At 42.3% G+C, this 22375-nt stretch overlaps 1 protein-coding gene across 1 annotated transcript in view; it reads left to right on the forward strand.

Moving 5' to 3' along the window:
- Window positions 1–22375, forward strand: part of rpa2 (replication protein A2) — a 38097-nt gene that overhangs the window by 5203 nt on the left and 10519 nt on the right. Inside the window, exons 4-6 of the mRNA XM_060847372.1 lie at window positions 14293–14406; window positions 18615–18689; window positions 19410–19520. Coding sequence (XP_060703355.1) covers window positions 14293–14406; window positions 18615–18689; window positions 19410–19520 — 300 coding nt within the window. The remainder of the gene's footprint in view (window positions 1–14292; window positions 14407–18614; window positions 18690–19409; window positions 19521–22375) is intronic.

A 22375-nucleotide genomic window follows, 5' to 3' on the forward strand; every position in this document is an offset into this window, starting at 1 on the left:
GGGATGTGGGTACTGCTGGCTGGCTAGCATTTATTGCCTGTTCCAAGTTGCCCTTGAGAAGCTGGTGGTGAGTTTCCATTTTTGAATTGCAACTGTCCCTATGCTGAAGGTAGACACAGTGCCCTCAAGGAGGCAATTCCAAGAATTTTACACAGCAACAGTGAAGGAATAGTGATATATTTCCAATTCAGGGTGGAGAGTGGCTTGGAGAGGAACTAGCAGGTAATGCCTTTCCTCTTTTAGATAGAAGTGGTCATGCGTTTGGCGGTTGCTGTCTAAGAATCTCATGAATGTTTGCAGTGCATCTTGTAGATAGTACACATTGCTTCAGCAGAGCATCGGTGGTGAAGGGAGTGGATGTTTGGCCAATCGATCAGGCTGTTTGTCCTGGATGGTGTTAAGCTTCTGAAGTAGTGTTGGAGCTGCATGCATTCAGGCAAGTGGGAAGCATTTTATTACACTCTTGACTTGGGCAATTGTAGACAAAGGGCAGACTTGAGGAGTTACATGTGACCTTATTCTGAGCCTCTAACCTGCTCTCGTTGCCATTGTGTCTGTGATGAGTTTAGTTGCGTTTCTGGTCAATGGTAACCCATGAATGTTGTTAGTTTGGTTTGGAGGTGTGGCGGGGTTGGGCGAGGAGCGTGGAAATCAATGATGGTAATCCCATTGAATGTCTGTTATTGGAGATGGTCATTGCCTGGCAATTCTGTGGCATGAATGTTACTTACACTTGTCAGCCCAAGCCTAGATATTGTCCAGATCTTGTTGCATTTGAAAGTAGACTGCTTCAGTATCTGAGAAGTTGCAAATGGCACTGAACATTGTGATCATTGGTGAATGTCCCCACTTGTGACCTTGTTATAATGGAGGGAAGGTCATTGAAGCAGCTGAAGAGTTTGGGCCGAAGACACTACCCTGAGAAACTCTGACAGAGATGTCCTAGACTTGGGATGGCTAACAACCACAACTATCATTGATTGCTAAGCAAATAGATTGTGTTTGGAAGAGGTGTTACTGTGGAGAATGCATCATTTAGATAATAACATGGCAGTTGAGTGCCAGTTATGTACAAATTAATCCAGGCAGGTTGATTCTGGTCAAGGGATTGCCCTGGGAAATGAATCTGAGAATGATTGATTGTCACTTTTAAAATTGAAGCAGGCACAGTGGATCAGAGTAGGATCACATCCTTGAAGTACTATGGACATATTGATAATTCTTGATTCCTAATTGTTGTTCTTGTTAAAAACTATTGTAGAGATAAATTCAGTGCTGTTTGTTGCATTTCTATGTGGAATGCTGCACCTGCAGTCTATCATGGACACTTCAAATAGAGATATCTCACATAAAACGGTAAAAAAGAGGGAGCTTTCGTCAACCCCTTCAGTGGAAAGCCATCTCTTCCAGACATTTTGTGTCCTGCTAGTAATGTACAAAAGAATTATAAACTAGTTGAACCCTTGGTCTGGGTGCGGTAGTGGTCGTGAGCAGAGGTGATCATGGGTACCAGCCTGGCTTGAGGTGCTGTAAAATTGGCAATCAATAAACCATAATTAGTTGCCCCTGCATTGTTAGTAAAACGAATAGAACATTGCTCGAAGTAAAATAGCTAGCAAGCTGGCCAGAAGGAAACAATAGGAAAAGCACTTTTGATTTGAATACTGCCAATAAAGTACCATCAAAGATTTCTACCAACCTGTAGAAGCCAAGAATTCTGACTTGGCCTTTTTTGTAGTTTTGACTGTGGAGTGAAATGGGATCGTTGAAGGATTGCTGCATATTTTGGAAAGCAAGTAACTTGACATTATTGTAAGTTTAAAGTCTGGTTGAAGATTTGTAGCTCGGGTGTCCGTTGTTGTGGTTCTGTTCGCCGAGCTGGAAGTTTTTGCTGCAAACGTTTCGTTCCCTGGCTAGGGAGCATCATCAGTGCTATTGGAGCCTCCTGAGAAGCGCTGCTTTGATGTTTCTTCCGGTATTTATAGTGGTTTGTTCTTGCCGCTTCCGGGTGTCAGTTTCAGCTGTAGTAGTTTGTATGTGGGGTCCAGGTTGATGTGTCTGTTGATGGATCTTGCCGTTTCCGGGTGTCAGTTTCAGCTGTAGTGGTTTGTATATTGGGTCCAGGTCTATGTGTCTGTTAATGGAGTTTGTGGATGAATCATCCACAAACTCCATTAACAGACACATAGACCTGGACCCAATATACAAACCACTACAGCTGAAACTGACACCCGGAAGCGGCAAGAACAAACCACTATAAATACCGGAAGAAACATCAAAGCAGCGCTTCTCAGGAGGCTCCAATAGCACTGATGATGTTCCCTAGCCAGGGAACGAAACGTTTGCAGCAAAAACTTCCAGCTCGACGAACAGAACCATAACATTCATTGTAAGTGTTGTTTATATAGCTGATTGTTGAAGCAGTTATGTAGTTTGCAGATGAGCTGAAGCAAAGGATTATGTGTAAATGGAGATTAGCTGGCATGGACTAGTGAACCAATTATCGACTAAAGCCATCTGCATGCGAACAATTGTGATCGATTCCTAGGTACCTGTACAGCTTGGTCCTGTAAGCAAACTAGTCGGGAGCCATCAGACTAGTGCAAGTTCAAGAGCTATTTTCTCTGCAAAAAAAAACAATTTTTAATCCTAAATAAAACCAGTTTATTTTTCCTTCAGTGGCTATAAGCTGTGACTTTTGAACCACAAAGTTTGATCCATATATTTTTCGGGCTGACTTATTTCATTTAATAAGTAATAAATTCATATGTTTGTTCGCTTGGCTAAATTGGACCTTTTTAAAACTTGAAATAATTTAGTCTGGAAGAGGGGTTGCTACCCTCGTGGGTGGTTTTCTAAATTAATCATGCAACCAAAGAAGGGGCAGGTGAATAAAGTAGGGGGTGAGTTCATCTCTGCACTTGGGAGTTTCATAATTTGGAATATCTGTCTGGAACTGTAGAACTTACAACAGTACAGGTCCTTCGGCCCTCGATGTTGTGCTGGTCTTCTATCCTTCTGTAAGGTCAGACAAAACTACATACCCTTCGTTGTACTAACTTCCATCTGCCTATCCAAGAGTTGCATAAATGATCCTAATGTATCTGACTCTACTACCGCTACTGGCATGTGCCCACCACTCTATAAAGGACCTACCTCTAACATCTTCCCTAAACGGTCCTCCAGTTGCCTTAAAATACGCCCTCCCATGATAAACATTTCTGCCTGGGGAAAAGGTTTCTGTCTATCTATGCTTCTTGTCAATCTACAACAGCCCTCCATACTATTCACAACTCCTCCAACCTTTGTGTTATGGCACACTTAATAACTCACCCTTCCACTTCCTCATCCAAGTCATTTATAAAAATCATAAGGTGCAGAGATCCCGGAACCAATCCCTGCAGAACACTGGTCACCAAGCTCCATGCTGAATACATTTAATTTCCCACCATCCTCTGTCTTCTATGGACCAGCCAATTCTGTATCCGGACAGCCAGATTTCCCTATATCCTCTGCTTCCTTACTTTCTGAATTAGCCTACCATAGGGAAGCTTATTAAACAACTTGCTAAAATCCATATGTACCAAATCCACTGCTCTACCTTCAGTATTTTGTCACATCCTCAAAGAATCCAATAAGATTTGAGGCACGAACTACCCCACTCAGCCATGCTGACTATCTCTAATGAAACTTTGGTTTTCCAAGTAATCATAAATCCTGTCTCTCGGAATTCTGTCCAATACTTTGTCCACCACTGACGAAAGACTGACTGGTCTGTAATTCCCAGGATCAGTGTTGCAACTGTGCTGCTGGAAATGCATAGCAGGTCAGGTGGCATCCAAGGAGCAGACAAATTGATTTTTAGGGCATAAGCCCTTCATCAAAGATGAGGCTTGTGGATCAGGGGACAGAGAAATTGGGGTTGGGGTGAGGGGGAAGGTAGATCAGAATGCTATAAATAGATTAGATTAGATTAGATTAGATTACTTAGTGTGGAAACAGGCCCTTTGGCCCAACAAGTCCACACCGACCTGCCGAAGCGCAACCCACCCATATCCTACATTTACCCCTTACCTAACACTACGGGCAATTTAGCATGGCCAATTCACCTGACCCGCACATCTTTGGACTGTGGGAGGAAACCGGAGCACCCGGAGGAAACCCACGCAGACATGGGGAGAACGTGCAAACTCCACACAGTCAGTCGCCTGAGTCGGAAATTGAACCCGGGTCTCAGGCGCTGTGAGACAGCAGTGCCGCCCACAAGTAGATGAGCGGTGGCTCAGTGGTTAGCACTGCTGCCTCACAGTGCAGGGGATCCGGGTTCAATTCCCTCCTCCGGCACCTGTCTGTGTGGAGTTTGCACATTTTCCCTGTGTCTGCGTGGGTTTCCTCCGGGTGCTCCAGTTTCCTCCCACAGTCCAAAGGTGTGCAAGTTAGGTGAATTGGCTGTGCTAAATTGCCTGTAGTGTTAGGTGGATTAGTCGGGGGTAAACATAGGGGTGTGGGTTTCTCTTCGGAGGGTCGGTGTGGACTTGTTGGGCCGAAGGGTGTGTTTCCACACTGTAGGTAATCTAATCTTTTTAAAAAAAAGTGGGTGGGAAGGTGATAGGTCAGAGAGGATGGTGGAGCAGATACAGGTCAAGAGGACGGTGCCACGTTGGCAGCTTGGGACTGGGATAAGGTGGGGTGAAGGGAAAATGAGGAAGCTGGTGAAATCCACATTAATCTCATTTGGTTGCAGTGTCCCAAGGTGGAAGATGAGGCTTTCTTCTTCCAAGCCTCTGGTGGTAAGAGTTTGGCGATGGAGGAGGCCCAGGATCTGCCTGTCCTTTCGGGATTGGGAGGGGAGTTGAGTGTTCAGCCACGGGGTGGTGGAGTTGGTTGGTGCGTGTGTCTCGGAGATGTTCTCTGAAACGATCCGCAAGTTGGCCCTGTCTCCTTGATGTACAGGAGACCACATCAGGTGCAATGGCTACATTAGATAACATCAGTGGAGGTACCAGTACATTTCTGTCTGATATGGAAGGATCCCTTGGGGCCTTGGGTGGAAGAGAGAGGGAAGGTGTGGGCACAGGTTTTGCAGCTCCTGTGTTTGTAGGGCAAGGTGCCGAGAGTGGGGTGAGGGCTGGTGGGGTGGGGGTGGGGGGGGGGGGGAGGGGGGAAGCATGGATCTGACGAGAGTTACGGAGGGAATGGTTTATCGGAAATGCTGAAAGAGGTGGGGAGAGAAATATATCCCTAGTGGTGGGGTCTGTTTGTAGGTGGTGGAAGTGGTGGAGGTTGATGTGATGCGATGTATACAGAGGCTGGTGGGGTGGAAGCTGAGAAGCAGAGGGGTTCCGTCTTTGTTGTGTTGGGAGGGATGGGGTTCAGTGGCAGAGGTGCAGGAAGTGGAGGGATGCACTGAAGGGCACTGTCAGCCACTTGGGAGGGGAAATTGAAGGAGGAGGCTTTTTGGGATTTTCAATGATGGAAGTGATCATCCTGGAATACGTGAGGTGGAGGAATTGGGATTAAGGCATTTTTACAGGAAGCACGGTAGGAGGATGTGTAGTCCAGTTAGCTGTGGGAGTCTGTGAGTTTTTAGTACATGTACATGGTTAGTTGGTTGATGGAGATGGAGATGGAGATGGAGATGGAGATGGAGATGGAGATGGAGATGGAGATGGAGATGGAGATGGAGATGGAGATGGAGATGGAGATGTCCAGGAGTGGGAGGGAGGTGTCCAAGATGATCCAGGTGAATTTGAGGTCTGGGTGAAGGTGATGATAAACTGTTTGACCTCCTCATGGGAGCATGAGGTAGCACCAATACAGTCATTGATGTAGCGGAGGAAAAGGTGGGGGATGGTGCCGATGTAGTTGCGAATTATTCCATGTATCCGACAAAGAAGCAAGCAGAGCTGGGGCCCATGTGGGTGCCCCTTTGGTTTGGAGGAAGTGGGAGAATTAGAAGGAGAAGTTGTTAAGGTGAGGACCAGTTCGACCAGGCAGATGAGGGTGTCATTGGAATGGTACTGGTTGGGATGGCATGAGAGGAAGGAATGGAGGGCCTGGAGGCCTTTGTCATGGCAGGTCCCAGTATTATCTCTGCTCCCTTTCTTGAACTAGGGAATGACATTTGCCACCCTCCAATCACCTGGCACTACTCCAATGGACAGTGAGGATGCAAAGATCATTGCCAAAAGGCAGCAATCTCTTCCCTTGCTTCCTGTATTAACCTTGAGTATATCCTGTCTGGCCCAAAATTTTCACATCCTCTTTCTTAAGATCAATCTGTTCATGCATATCAGCCTATTTCATGCTGTCTTCAGAAACATCAAGGTCTGTCTCAGTAGTGAATATTGAAGTAAACTATTCATTAAGGACTTCCCCTACCTTCTCTGATTCCAGGCACAAGTTCCCTCCACTATCCTTGATCAGGCCTCCCCTCACTGTAGCCATCGTCTTTTTCCTTACAAGCGTAGAATGCCTTGGGGTTTTCCTTATAAATTAAAGCTTTATCATGCCTCCTTCTAGCTCTCCCAAGTCTATGCTTCGATTCCTTTCTGGATACCTTTCATCCTCAAGAGCCCTGTCTGATCTTTGCCTCCTCAACCTTCAGTAAGCTTTCTTCTTCCTCTTCACCAGTGTTCCACATCTCTTGTCACCCAGGGTTCCTTCACCCTCCATCCTTTCCTTGTCTCAGTGCTCGATAGATCTGTCCTGCTATTAGCAGGTGCTCCCTAAGTAGTCTCCACATTTTGTTTAGATTCCCTACAGTATGGAAACAGTCATTTGGCCCTCTGAAGAGTAACCCACCGAGACTCACTTCCCTACATTTACCCTGACTAATGCTCCTAACACTGGGCAATTTAGCATGGCCAATTCACCTAACATGCCTATCTTTTGGAATATTGGAGGAAACCCATGCAGACGTGGGGAGCATGTACAAACTCCACACACAGTCACCTAAGGCTAGTGCTGTGAGGCAGCAGTGCTAACCACTGAGCCACTATGGCACCTTTTGTTTCCCCTGTGTGGGCAGGAGCACAAATCAACGAAAAACGTTTGTCGTGCGTTTGCCTGAGACCATCTGTTTCAATTTAGGCATTCCATTCCTGCCTAATAGCAGCATAATTCCTCTCCCTTCGCACCCCCCCCCCCCCCCCGCAAGTTAAAAGTTTCTTTACATCTGCTTCTATCCCCCTCTCCATGACTATAAGAATTGTGATCGTTATTACCGACAGGTTCTCCCACAGATAGGTCTGAGACCTGATCTCGTTTGTTGCCAAGCGCCAAATCCAATATGGCCTCCCTTGTAGTCGGCCTATCTACATATTGCATCAGGAACCCTTTCTGGACGCACCTGACAAAAAGCGCTCCATCCAAACTCCTTGAAATAAGGAGGATCCAATCAATTTTAGGGAAGTTGAAATCGCCCATGGCAACAACCCTGTTACTTCGGCACCTTTCCAGAGTCTGTCTCCTAATCTGCTTCTCTGTATCTCCTTTTGCTATTTGGGATCTGTAGAAAACTCCCAATAAAGTGACTGTTCCTTTCCTGTTTCTGATTTCCACCCATATGGGCTGTATAAACAATCCCTCCTTGACAACCTCCCTTCGTGCAGCTATGATACCATTCCTGATGAGCAATGCCACTCCTCCACCTCTTTACCCAAGCCCCCCATTCCTTTTGAAACATCTGAACCCCGGAACATTCAACAACCATTCCTGCTCCTGTGATATCCATGTCTCTGTAATGGCCACAACATCACAGTTTCAAGTACTGATCCATACTCTTAAGTTCGTCACCCTTATTCCTGATATTACTTGTGTTAAAACAGACACACTTCAACCCATTACACTGACTGCAACTTTGCCATATCAACTGTCTATACCAACTCTCACTCTCTGCAAGTTGTATCTGGCTGTTTGCTCGCTACTCCATCCTCAGACCTATAGCTCCAGTTCCTACACCCATGCCAAACAAATTTAAACCCTTCTGGAGAGCTCTAGCAAATCTCCTGCCCAGGATATTGATGCCCCTCCTGTTCAGATGAAACCTGTCTGAGTACAGGTCCCACCTCCCCCAGAATGTATCCCAAAGATCCATATCTGAAGCCACATGTTCATCTACACGTGATCTGTTCATAGCCTCATAGCCTGTGGCATCTTTAGCAATCCAGTGAGTACTACTGTGCTTGCCCTGACTTATAGCTTCCAACCTAACTCCCTATATTCTCTTTTCAGGTCTTCATCCCTTTTCCTGTGTCATTGGTACTGATGTGTACCATGACTTCTGGCTGTTCTCTCTTTTCCCCCCTCCCCCTTAAGAATCCTGTAGACTGTATCCAAGACATTCCTAATCGTGGCATGCGGGAGGCAACGTAGCATTTGGGAGTCTTGCTGACGACTACAGAGTCTCCTGTCTGTTTCCCTCACAATTTAATCTCCTATCACTATTGCTCTCTTGTTCATCCCCCCCCCACCCCCACTACTGAGCCTGGCTCAGAAACCTGGCTGCTGTGGCTTTCCCCTGTTAGATTCCACCATCACACCACCACCACCCCGTATCTAAAACAGTGTACTTATTGTTGAAGGGAATGATCACAAGGGATCCCTGCACAGTCTACCTATTCCTTTTCCCTTTCCTGACGGTCACCCAGCTACCTTTATCCTGTAACTTAGATGATCTCCCTATAACTCCTGTGTCTAGATTAGAGTGTTGCTGGAAAAGCACAGCAGTTCAGGCAGTATCTGAGGAGCAGTAAAATCGACGTTTCGGGCAAAAGCTCTGTAACTCCTGCCAAGAGAGATTGAAAAAAACAAAAAAATCTTACCTTACTAACCCTCCACATGAACCTTCATTCTGAGAGTCTATGCCCTCTGATCCTAGACCCTCCCATGAGGGAAAGTATTCTTTCAGCATTTCCCTTATCAAATGCCTTAAGTATTCTGTATGCTTCAATGAAATCACCTCTCATCGTTCTGAATTCCAGTGAGTAGAGTTCCGTCTGTTTAACCTTTTGCTCATAAGACAATCTGCCCATACCAGGGATCCTAAGAACAAAAACGAGGAGCAGGAGTAGGCAGTCCAGCTCGTTGAGCCTGTTCCTCCATTCAATTAGATCATAGCTGATCTTTTCATGGACTCAGATCCACTTGTCCACGCTCTCACCATATCCCTTAATTCCTTTATTGTTCAAAAAAAATCTACCTTAGCTGTAAAAACATTTATGAAGTAGTGTCAAGTACTTCACAGGGCAAAGAGTTTCATAGATCATGAATCCTCTGGGTGAAGAAGTTCACTCTCCATTCAGTCCTAAATCTGCTACCTCTAATCTTGGTGTTCTGCTGTCTTGTCCTAGCTTCACCTGCCAGTGGGAATGTACTAGAGTGATGCTTGTAAAGCGCAGCAGGTCAGACAGCATCTGCGGAGCAGGAAAATTGGGCAAAAACTCGTCATCAGGTCAGGCTTCATTCCTGCTCCTTGGATGCTGCCTGACCTGCTGTGCTTTTCCAGCACCACTCTAATCTTGACTCTAACCTCCATTCCTGATGAAGGGCTTATGCCCGAAACGTCGAATTTCCTATTCCTTGGATGCTGCCTGACCTGCTGTGCTTTAACCAGCAACACATTTTCAACTGTGATCTCCAGCATCTACAGACCTCATTTTTTACCCTCTAATCTCCAGCACCCACTTCTGCCTAGTGGGAACATATTCTCTACTTCTATCTTATTGATTCCCTTCATACTTTAATATAAATCTCCTGAATTCCAATGAATTCAATCCCAGTCTACTCAGTCTCTCAAGTCAGCCCTCTCAACTCCGGAATCAATCCAGTGAACCTCTTCTGCACCCCCTCCAGTGCTAGTACATCCTTTCTCAAGTAAGGAGACCAAAAATGCGCACAGTACTCCAGGAGTGGCCTCACCAGCACCTTGTTCAACTACAACATAACCTCTCTGCTTTTAAACTCAATCCCTTCAGCAATGAAGGACAAAATTCCATTTGCCTTCCTAAGAACTTACACTGAAGATTGGTCTGCAGGTATATCATCCTAGCGAGCCTTCTCTGAACTGCCTTCAATGAAATGACATCATGTCAGGTATGGAAGGTTTGTTATAAGGAAAGGCTGGGATATCTTTCACTGGAGGGTAGGAGATTGAAAGGTGACCTGATAGAAGTTTATAAAATAATAAAAGGTATAGATAGAGTTGATGGTCGTTGTCTTTTCCCTAAGATCGGGAATTTCAAGACTTGGGGGCATATTTTTAACATGAGAGCAGTGCGACAGTGCTGTCATTTTTTAAAAAGGTTATTTTGTTCTTGGGTTTTTTTGTCTCCCAAGAAAGGTAGTAATGGTAGAGCTGCCTGATGAAGTGGTGGATGCAGGTACAATTACAATGATTTAAAAGACACTTGGAACTGTATATCAATAGGAAAGGTTTGAAGGAATATGGGGCAGGAACAGGCAGGTGGGACTGGTTAGGTTTGGGATTACATTTGGCATGGACTGGTTGGATCGAAGAGTGTTTCTGTGCTGTATGACTATAAATAAGGGGACCAAACTGCTCACCGTACTCCAGATGTGGTCTCACCGGCACCTTGCACGCTTGTAGTATTTTTTGTCTACTCTGATACTTCAGTTTCCTTGAAATAAGGGCCAGCATTCTACTGGCCTTCCTGGTTACCTACTGCACTGTGTGCTAGCTTTGTTTAATTCACCAGTACTCCCTTTGTGTTTTACAATTTTTCACCATTTAAGTAATATTCTGTTCTTTTGTTCCCTTTTTTGCAAAATAAACAATTTCACATTTTTCCACATTTTCCTCCATTTGCCAACTTTTTGCTCATTTACTTATCTTGTGAATATCTCTAACTGTTTATATCCCTCTCTCAACTTGTTTTTCCATGTTTGTATTATATGCAAATTTGGCAACAGTAAATCCACATCCTGTTAGTGTGATGTGAGTTATATAGGCCTAGTTATATATAGTTATAAATGACCTAGAGGAGGGGCTTGAAGGCTGGGTGAGCAAGTTTGCGGATGACACGAAAGTCGGTGGAGTTGTGGACAGCGAAGAAGGATGTGGCAGGTTACAGCGGGATATAGATAAGTTGCAGAGCTGGGCAGAAAGGTGGCAAATGGAGTTCAATGTAGCTAAGTGTGAAGTCATTCACTTTGGTAGGAATAACAAGAAGATGGATTACTGGGCTAATGGTAGGCCACTTGGTAGTGTGGATGAGCAGAGGGATCTTGGTGTCCATGTACACAGATCTCTGAAAGTTGCCACCCAGGTAAATAGTGCTGTGAAGAAGGCCTATAAAACTGAGCTTTATTGGTAGAGGAATTGAGTTCCGGATTCCGAGGTCATGTTGCAGTTGTATAAGACTCTGGTGCGGCCTCATCTGGAGTATTGTATGCAGTTTTGGTCGCCATACTATAGGAAGGATGTGGAGGCATTGGAACGGGTGCAGAGGAGGTGTACCAGGATGTTGGCTGGCATGGTAGGAAAGGTTGAGGCACTTGGGGCTGTTCTCATTGGAGAAAAGAAGGTTTGGGGAGATTTGATAGAGGTGTACAAGATGATTAGGGGTTTAGATAGGGTTGACAGTGAGAACCTTTTTCCACGTATGGAGTCAGCTATTACTAGGGGACACAGCTTTAAATTAAGGGGTGGTAGGTATAGGACAGATGTTAGGGGTAAATTCTTTACTCAGCGGGTTGTGAGTTCATGGAATGCCCTGCCAGTAGCAGTGGCGGACTCTCCCTCTTTATGGTCATTTAAGTGGGCATTGGATAAGCATGTGGAGGTTATTGGGCTAGTGCAGGTTAGGTAGGCTTCGGTCGGCGCAACATCGAGGGCCGAAGGGCCTGTACTGCGCTGTATTTTTCTGTGTCTGAAAGACTGGTGAATTGTCAAACAGCTTATCACTTTGAACTGTTTGCAACAAAGTACTTGCTGTACCGAACCAACAAGCTTGTGTAAACTGAAAACATGAGAACAACATTTGCTAAATTAACATGTGTTTGAAGGATTGCATTGACAAGCATTTTAAAGTTTAGTTGATCTTGCAGTGTGGCAGACTTGTGTATGCTGATAGCCACTTATTCATACACATGACCCAGTCCTTTGCAGACATGTGCACACATTGTATCTGTTTCAACTCAACAAGTGAGAGGCATTCTTTGAGTCATTTCTTAGGGCAATGTTTTGATCAGTCGAACAGTTTAAATGGAGCTTGGAATGTAACTGTCAGTTCTCGTCTAACTGCTGTAATCTCCACAACGATGCCTCTATCAATCAGAGTCCATTCTCCAAGTACTCTGCACTCTGCTAATGAACAGCAAACTTTGTTTGAAGTGGCACTCTTGATAAACTGGCAAAACTTATATGCCTAAAATACCTTGATTATTATCATGATGTCTAAGCAGTCAGTTGAGTGCAAGGTGAAAACGATCGCTGCTGGTATCATTTAAGACAAGGGTGTGGTATTATTCGATTTATGCTGTAAATGAAGTATAGGTGTGTACCCCCAGCATTAGGCTTCTAACACTTGAGTGCTTTCGCATTTACTATGTGGACCTTTTTGATCAACCAATACACTCTTGGTCCCATAGATGCTGGTTAATAAAATGTTTGCTGTAGTATAAAATGTTTTTCATTTATATTGGTACTTTTGCAAATTGTCCTGATGAGTGCAAGATGAAAAGCTTTGACTATTATTCCTCAGCAGTGCTTTTATTGTACAGTTGCAAGGGAGAGGTTAGAAAGGTTTGTATGCGGTTATTTGGATATGAAATGCCCAAAATAAGATTGTCTCTGAAGCCTTAATGGCTGTTAAATGTGAAGTAGTTAAGTATTTTAAAAGTACACTTATTAAGTGTATTGCCGGAGAAATGGGATTGTAGTTAACTTTATAAAAATTGAAAGGACTGCAGATGCTGTAAATCTGAAACAAAAAAAAGAGGTTGCTGGGAAAGCTCAGCAGGTCTGGTAGCATCTGTGAAGTGGAGGTGCCGGTGTTGGACTGGAGTGGACAAAGTTAAAAAATCAGACAACACTGGGTTATAGTCCAACAGGTTTATTTGAAAACAAGCTTTTAGAGATCAGCTCCTTCAGGTGTTAATGAGGGAGGATATGTTGGACACCATTTATAAGTAAAAGATGGAAAAATCTGTTAACATTTCAGGTCTGGTGACCCTTCCTCAGAACTGATGGTAGCTAGGAAAATGTTGGTATTTTATGCAGAAGGTAGGGTTGGAGATGAAGTAAGGAGTAAACAATATTTGGGGACAGAGCCCAATAAAAGAAGAGCAGTTGGATAGACAAAGGAGTAGATAATGATCTGGCTCAGACAGTAAATAGCTGTCTAGTCAACAGCTTCTCTCTTTCCTTGGGCTCTATTTCCACCTATTGTTTACTCTTTACTTCATCCCATAACCTATCTTCATATAAACCAACACTTTTTAAAAAAAAAGTCCCCCTTTGTATTTTGATTTAATTCCTGCCCATCCTTTTTTTTTGGTCACTCAGCCTTTCCTTTTGTTGAGAAGGGCACTGTTTCTCACTGGTCACTTGGGTGTTTCCTTCATGGTGGTGGAATATGAATAAAGATTTATGCACTTGTTGTTCTTTACTATGCCCTCCACCTACACACACACGACATGGCTGCTGGGGAATAAAAACAATATATGTTTTCACCAGGAGATTAGAATCTCCTCAGTTCAGGGGACTGATTCTGAGCTGCCCGGCCATGGCCAGTGTACTTTGTCGAAGGAATTAGTTCTCCGGAGTAGAAGACATTGCCTTATTTTTTTTTTCTTTGTTGCTGTGTTTCTGGGGCTCTTTTCTTTTAAGAGAAAAAGACAAAAGAAAATATAAACCAATTTAGAATCTCTTTAGTTAATGGGACTAAATCCAAGCTTTAAAATGTTTTCCGAGCTACCATTTGCTCTGAAGGGTCGATGGCTCTGATTTTTTTCAGATGCTCCCAGACCTGTTGAGCTTTCCCAGCAGCTTCTGTTTTTGCTTGTGGCTATCCTAATGCCCCTATTAGAACATAGAACAGTACAGCACAGAACAAGCCCTTCAGCCCACTATGTTGTGCCGACCATTGATCCTCATGTGTGCACCCTCAAGTTTCTGTGACATGCGGTATGGGAGCTCTGGAATGTGATTGAGATTTTAGTATATAAAACATTCCTTGATTATAAATAACAACATATAGCTTTTGTTTTGTTATCTCTATAGTAGATTTCTTCTAACATTTGAACTTTAGAGATGTTTCATTTTCTTAGGTAACTGTGGTTGGCATGATCAAAGATGCAGAAAAAGCACCAACAAACATTTTGTACAAATTGGATGATATGACTGCACCCCCTATGGATGTAAGACAGTGGGTAGATACTGATGTAAGTAAATGAATTTTTCACGTATCTTGTCATCCCTGATGATGCTATCAAATTTTTATTTCATCATTGACCAGGAACACTTTTTAAGTGTAGATAATGTTTGAAATCTTAGATACTTCAAGAATAAAGCCATGGGTTTCCAGGGTTTAACAAACAACAATCCATTCTACTATATAAAGTTAGAATGGTAACACAACTTTCAAGGTATAGAATGTGTACTCTGGTTTTCAGAATTGATGAAGTAAATATGGGTAACAGACTCATTTCAGTATATCAAAATAGCATGTGTGATTATCCTGAAGATTTCTTAGCAACTTACCCCAAACATTAGTGACACAAAATTGCCAAATTTAATTTAAAACTCAACAAATCATTCAAATTGCACAAATCTAGCTTTCGAGCTCCTTCAAATTGCTACATTGTCCTATATCAATTTCAAAACGTCCTGGCAGTTCACTCTCCTTTCCTTGCCCTCCTTGATACTTTAGACCACACACTAGCACATTCTCATTCATGAGCACAATTTTAGCTTTACAACAGATTCTCTAAAGGTTTTTGCAAGCTCCAATATATCTCCGCTATACCAGCAAATATCGTTCATCTGCATCCAATGCTGCACTGAATTATTATTTGCTTTCTAGCTTTTTTTTCCTTATATGTAGAATATGGACGTTGCTGGCTAATGCAGCATTTATTGTCGATCCCTAATTGTTCTACAACTGAGTGGCTCGTTAGGCCGTTTCAGAAGACCATGTTGAATTGCTCGTACTGGTTTGTGGTGGCAAAAGTCAGAAGTCACAACACCAGGTTACAGTCCAACTGGTTTATTTGAATTCACAGACTTGTGGAGTACTGCTCCTTTGTCAAGTGAACTTCACCTGATGGAGCTCTGAAAGTTCATGATTTCAAATAATGCAGTTGGACTGTAACCTGGTGTTGAGACTTTGTGTTTCAAAAGGCACTTTAGAATACACAATGTAGGTATGGGGTCAAGTGTAAAGTTGTTAAATTTTTATTCCTGTTGAATTAGATGGGTTTTTCATGACCATTAGCAGTGGTTACTTTGTAACCATTAGGCTAGTTTTTAGTTCTGGATTGTCTCGTTAATTGCTTTCAGCTTTTGAAATCTGTGGAGGCAATCAAACTCATGTTCAGAACATTAGTCTAGGCTTCTGAATTACTAGCCCTGTAATATTACCACCAGGGCTCTAAACAGCTACTAAAATGCTGTAATTCCAATAAGCAGCTGTACCTACTGGCTCCCAGGATTTTCTGATCCCTGACTGCTCAAGGTCTATTGCAGCTGAGCCCTTTTTTGGATGAAACTATTTTTTCCCCTGCAGCTGACCACCAGACTCATTAAAGTGGCTTACAGAATCGGAGTCATACAGCACAGAAACAGACCCTTTGGTTCACCAGTCCATTTTGAACATCATCCAAACTAAACTAGTCTCACCTGCCTGTTCCTGTCCCATATCTCTTCAAACCTTTTCTGTTCATTAACTTATTCAAATGTATTTTAAACATTGTAGTTGTATCCACATCCACCACTTCATCATGAACTTCATTCCAAATGCGAGCTACCCTCTTTTAAAAAGTGATCTTTTTTAAAATCTATGTCCTCTCTCACCTTAAAAATGTGCCCCAGATGTTGAAATCTCCTATCCTAGAATTAATGGGAAATGTCTTTTCCCTATCTGTATCCTTCATTATTTTAGAAACTTCTATAAGATGGCTTTGCCACCTGCAGTGCACCAGTGAAAAAGGTCGCAGCTTATCCAGGCTTTCATTATAATTCAAGCCTTCCATACCCAGCAACATCCTGGGTAATCTCTTCTGAAATCTCTCCAGCTTAATAACATCCTTCCTATTACTGGGTGACCAGAGAGGATTTGCTAATATCCTATATCTTTCATACTGACTTGTCTAGTCTTCATGCCAGTCCATGACCTCCACAACCCTACAGCATGTTTCTGATGGCTGGGCCTTCCAGATATTTAAAAATAGCATGTGTGGTCTGTTGTTTTTTGCCATTCAAAGCGGAAATTAAGACTTGCAGGGGCTATTAGGAAATTAAGCCCTCATTGGAGCCCAAAATTAGCTATATTTTGGATTTAGTAAGTGTATATGTTCTGTGTAAAAGTATGTTGTGTTCTGTCAGTCCTTTCAATTATAATGTTGTTTTGCAGATGTTTAGTTCTGGACAGAATGTAAATGCGTTTCAATCTGCTTGTTAGTTTGTGTAGTTCAAATTCATTGTTGGAAAGAGCATTTGATGTTTGTACGTGGGAATAATTTAGTTTTGTGCAATTGATATTACGTATTTATATCTATTTCTACAATTAATTCAACCCTGTCAAGTGACTGTGTTCACTCGTCTGAAATTGAGAATCTAATTCATTGTACTTTACAAACTTCAACTCTCTTTTGCCATTCTAATCAAGACGGCCATTTTCTTACTTTGACAAATTGAAAAGGCCTTGCATTTAATTTGCAAGACCCAGTGTGATTTATATGATTTGTAATCATAAAGTTATGTTTTTGCTTTAGTATGTTGATTATTTTCACTTGCATTTATAACACTTTAAATTCTGTTCTTAAATGATTAGGTAACTTTAGTAGATCACTACAGAGCTCCACATTATATCCACTACCTTCTAAATTACCCTGTGAGTCTCTTGTAAAGATCATAAATTTAAGTTTATTAAACTCAGTTCAACGAACACCTATTGCTAAATATTTTAACTCTGAATCCTGAAGACTTCTGTAACGCCATATATTAGCTTTTGCAGCTCTAGACAAGAAGATTAAGCATTTTTAAAATGACTTCAACATTGAAACTATCTGTGCTGCTTAATGCTGTTTAACATAAAATACACTTTTCTGCTGATTTCCACACTGTCCACATGACTCAACTAGTCCATGTTATTGTTTATGCTCGAGTTTCCTCCATTGTTCCCAACACAAATCTGTCAGTGTGGCTTTGATTCAGTTCTTGTGTTCATAACCTTTCAATTTGTTATTTATGTAATTTGATTTTCAGTTGACGTTTTTGTCTTTGGTAATGCTTTGCTTGATAAGTCTTACCTGCAATGCCGGAGATTAGTCTGTAAAAATCCGAGTGGCCAAGAACTATTTAACGTAAAAATTTAACGACTTTATTTCTTAAAGTATTATGAGAATAATTAACCACTATTTACAATTTCTTCCTCTGACCTAGCTTTTACCTTCCCTTCTATAATCCTAGTTTGGTTAAAACTCCTGATTAAGATTTACAAAACCACACTTCTTATCTCAATGAGGCAGCTTTTGTGCTTCTGTTTAGATCTTCCTGTGCTGCTCTTGTTCTCAGGAATTTCTACTTCACAGGTTACTGATCGAAAAGGTACTTTTGAGAGATATTTTTAAAGCAGTCTGTTTACCTGCTGGGCTTGGTAGTTCTCCTCTCAACTGTTCAATTTTCTTCAGTCTTGTGCCCCCAAAGCATTGAGTTGTGTCATTGGCTTTTAAGATGGTCAATATACTCAATTCAAATTGGATTGGAGTTTGATATTTTTTGTGATATATTTTAAAGTGACCAAATTTCAATTTGTTTTTGTCTCACAGCAACTCAGCAAGTACTGTTCGTTCTGAATCAAATGTTTTGTAAATTCTCCAGCACTTGGTGTACTTGCCAAGTCCTTCACTCTCTTAAAGGTACATCCACATCTTCATAATACCTCCAGGAAAACTTGGATTTATGTGGAATTTTTAATGTTATAAAACCACTGGAGATTTAGTGAATAAAACCAAATTCAATGTATTTTCTTTTAAAAACATTTAAAAGATTTATCAAACAGATACTGTTGTCTGTTCCACTACTGCCAAAGCACTTTAGGGTCTGCTTTAGTGAACAAGTTGTATCGCTGGTGAGAGTATGCTTTTGATAACTCCCACCTTTTCAGTTCTGACTGTCCTTGACTACTTCCTGTTTCTCAGTGTTTATAACTTATTCAGCATAAACCGAATTTGGTTCTGGACAAATCTGTTTTAAGTGTGCCAATCATTCAAGGTTAAGTGTCAATTTTTTTCTCTCTCCACAGATATTATGACATAATTTTAACTTCATACATCTGTTTTAACTTCTTTCAGATTTGCATTTTACTTTGACTGTTTGAAGTTGAATCTACTTTTAATTTTCTGACCAGTGTTAACCTTTTTAAATACAGGAAGCTGGAAGTGAGAATATTGTTGTTCCTCCTGGTAGCTATGTAAAGGTGGCTGGCCATCTCCGATCATTCCAGGTATACACATTATTGATGCAATGCATTTGCACAAGGCATTGACACTTTAGACATATCTTTTTGTTTTGTCTCATTACATTTGCTTCTTATATTTTACCAAATTAGCGTTTTCATATTTAGAATCATTTATAAAAAGCTATATTTCCCCCAGTGTGTTTTTGTTTAATGCACAAATTAAATGGAATGGTATTCTGTTAAAATATAAAGCCTATGTTTATTTATATAACTAATTGGGAGGGAAAATGTGCTATCTGAAATACTTTCCCTGATTAACAATTTAGTGCTTTTTTTAAATAAGTACTACTCAATGATTTTTTTTAAGTTGCTTTGTGTATACCATGTCATTAGAAACTATCCAGTGTGGCAGTTTATAGAACTGTAAGTTGAACGTGTCCCTGATTTTCTTATTTCTGAACATTTGGCATTCACTGTGTCCAGAGAAAAGAACTAAGCTGAGGAGGAAAAAACTAATGTATGTAGATAATTTAAAAATTAATGGAATAGTCATTTATAGATTTTAGCAGTTTCTGCTTTTGAAATTTTAAGCAAAATAAATCTTGTCGGTCTTTTGTATCTATTAAAATAGAACAATTACATGTTATCTGTAACGCTTCAGCTTTTTGTTACACTAATAATTTATTTACTGATTCATTTGTAATTTTTGATTCTGCATGAAAGTCAATTCTAATCTTGAACTTGACTGTAACTTTAAATTGTTAGAACAAGAAGAGCTTGGTAGCTTTTAAAATCATGGTTTTGGAAGACATGAATGAGTTAACATCTCACATGTTGGAGGTGGTGCAGGCTCACTTGCTGTTAAACAAACCACCGGTGAGTACAAAGCTAAATACTTGGAACAATGTTCTGATAGGATTCAGCTAATGTGTGTTTCAAGATTAGAAATTGTGCTGCATTGCGTAATTGTACAAGAGTCCAGCTAGAAAAGGACAGCAACTGTTACAAATATTCAAGAGTGGTAGAGATGTACAGCATGGAAACAGACCTTTCGGTCCACCTCATCCATGCCGGCAGCTATCCCAACCTAATCTAGTCCCACTTTCCAGCACCCATCCCATATCCCTCCAAACCCTTCCTATTCATATATCCATCCAGATGCCTTTAAAATATTGCAATTGTACCAGCCTTCACCACTTCCTCTGGCGGCTCATTCGTAATTGGAGATAGAAGCAGAATGCCATAGACTGAGCAGCCGGTTAAGAATGCTGAAAGGGGAGGATATTTGTCGTCATGCTGGAGGGGTGGTGGCCTCGGGGCTCCTGACAAAAGTGGATCATTAGTGTGATAGAATATTCACCACTTGCCTGGATGAGTGCAGCTCTAGGAGCATTCAAGCTCTGCACCATCCAGGTCATAGCTGCCCCCTTGGTTAGCACTAAATTCATTGTTGTAAACATTCACTCATTCCCTTGCTGGCACTCAGTGGTGGCAGTGTGCTATATCTAAATGATGCACGAGCAACTTGTCAAGGCTCCCTTGAAAGCACCTTCCAAACACACATCATCTAGATAGAAGGGCAAAGGCAGTAGGAGCATGGAAGTGCTGCACCATGCAGGATTCCCTTCCAAGTCTCTCTCCATCCTGACTTGAGACTATATTGCCATTCCTTCAAAGTTGCTAGTCCAAAAGTGCTGCAAAACCCTTCTGAACAACACTGTGTGTCTATCCTAGGGCGCAACAGTGGCTGAATGGTTAGCACTGCTGCCTCATAGCACCAGGTACCCAGGTTCGATTTCAGCCTCTGGTAACTGTGTGTGGAGTTTGCACATTCTCCCAGTGTCTGCATGGGTTTTCTCTGCTGTTCTGGTTTCCTCCCACAATCCAAAGCCGTGCAGGTTAGGTGAATTGGCCGTGTTAAATTGCACATAGTGTTCAGGGATGTATAGCTTAAGTGCATTAGTCAGGGGTAAATATTGAGTAAGGGAGTAGGACTGGATGAGTTACTCCTTTTGGAGGGTCGGTGAGGACTAGTTGGGCCGAAAGGGCCTGTTTCTACTCTGCATTCTGTTCTCTTCCCCTTCCCCTTCCCCTTCCCCCATCCCTCAGCAGTTCAAGAAGATGGCTCACCACCCTCCAAGGCCATTTAGGATGGACAACAAGTGCTCGCTTTGACAATAGACAATAGGTGCAGGAGTAGGCCATTCAGCCCTTCGAACCTGTGCCGCCATTCAATATGATCATGGCTGATCATTCCTAATCAGTATTCGCTTCCTGCCTTATCTCCATAACCCTTGATTCCACTATCTTTGAGAGCTCTATCCAACTCTTTCTTAAATGAATCCAGAGACTGGGTCTCCACTGCCCTCTGGGGCAGAGCATTCCACACAGCCACCACTCTCTGGGTGAAGACATTTCTCCTCATCTGTCCTAAATGGTCTACCCCATATTTTTAAACTGTGTCCTCTGGTTCGGCACTCAGCCATCAGCGGAAACATGTTTCCTGCTGCCAGAGTGTCCAATCCTTTCATAATCTCATATGTCTCAATCATATCCCCCCTCAGCCTTCTAAACTCCACGGTATACAAGCCCAGTCGCTTCAGTCTTTCAGTGTAAGGTAATCCCTCCATTCCAGGAATTGACCTTGTGAACCTATGCTGCACTCCCTCAATAGCCAGAATGTCTTTCCTCAAATTTGGAGACCAGAATTGTACACAGTACTCCAGGTGTGGTCTCACCAGGGCCCTGTACAGCTGCAGAAGCACCTCTTTGCTTCTATACTCAATCCCTCTTGTTATGAAGGCCAGTATGCTATTAGCCTTCTTCACTACCTGCTGTACCTGCATGCTTGCCTTCATTGACTGGTGTACAAGAACACCCAGATCTCTCTGTACTGCCCCTTTACCTAAATTAATTCCATTGAGGTAGTAATCTGCCTTCCTGTTCTTGCCACCAAAGTGGATAACCATACACTTATCCACATTAAACTGCATCTGCCATGCATCTACCCACTCACCTAACTTGTCCAGGTCACCCTGTAATCTCCTAACATCCTCATCAGATTTCACCCTGCCACCCAGCTTAGTATCATCAGCAAATCTGCTAATGTTATTGCTAATACCATCTTCTATATCCTTAACATATATTGTAAAAAGCTGTGGTCCCAGCACAGATCCCTGCGGTACCCCACTGGTCACTGCCTGCCATTCCGAAATGGAGCCGTTTATCACTACCCTTTGTTTCCTATCAGCCAACCAACTTTCAATCCAATCTAGTACTTTGCCCCCAATACCATGCGCCCTAAGTTTACTCACTAACCTCCTATGTGGAACTTTATCAAAAGCTTTCTGGAAGTCCAGGTACACTACATCTACTGGATCTCCCTCGTCCATCTTCAGAGTTACATCCTCAAAAAATTCAAGAAGGTTAGTCAAGCATGATTTCCCCTTCATAAATCCATGCTGACTCTGCCCTATCCTGTTACTACTATCCAGATGTGCCGTAATCTCATCTTTTATAATAGACTCCAGCATCTTTCCCACCACTGAGGTCAGTCTAACTGGTCTATAATTTCCTGCTTTCTCTCTCCCATCTTACTTAAAAAGTTGTATAACATTAGCCACTCTCCAATCCTCAGGTACCGATCCCAAATCCTTCGAATTCTGGAAAATAATCACCAACGCATCCACGATTTCCCGAGCCACCTCCTTCAGTACCCTGGGATTAGACCA

This window comes from Hemiscyllium ocellatum, chromosome 30 (genome assembly GCF_020745735.1).
Source record: "Hemiscyllium ocellatum isolate sHemOce1 chromosome 30, sHemOce1.pat.X.cur, whole genome shotgun sequence".
In the NCBI taxonomy this organism is placed as follows: Eukaryota; Metazoa; Chordata; class Chondrichthyes; order Orectolobiformes; family Hemiscylliidae; genus Hemiscyllium; species Hemiscyllium ocellatum.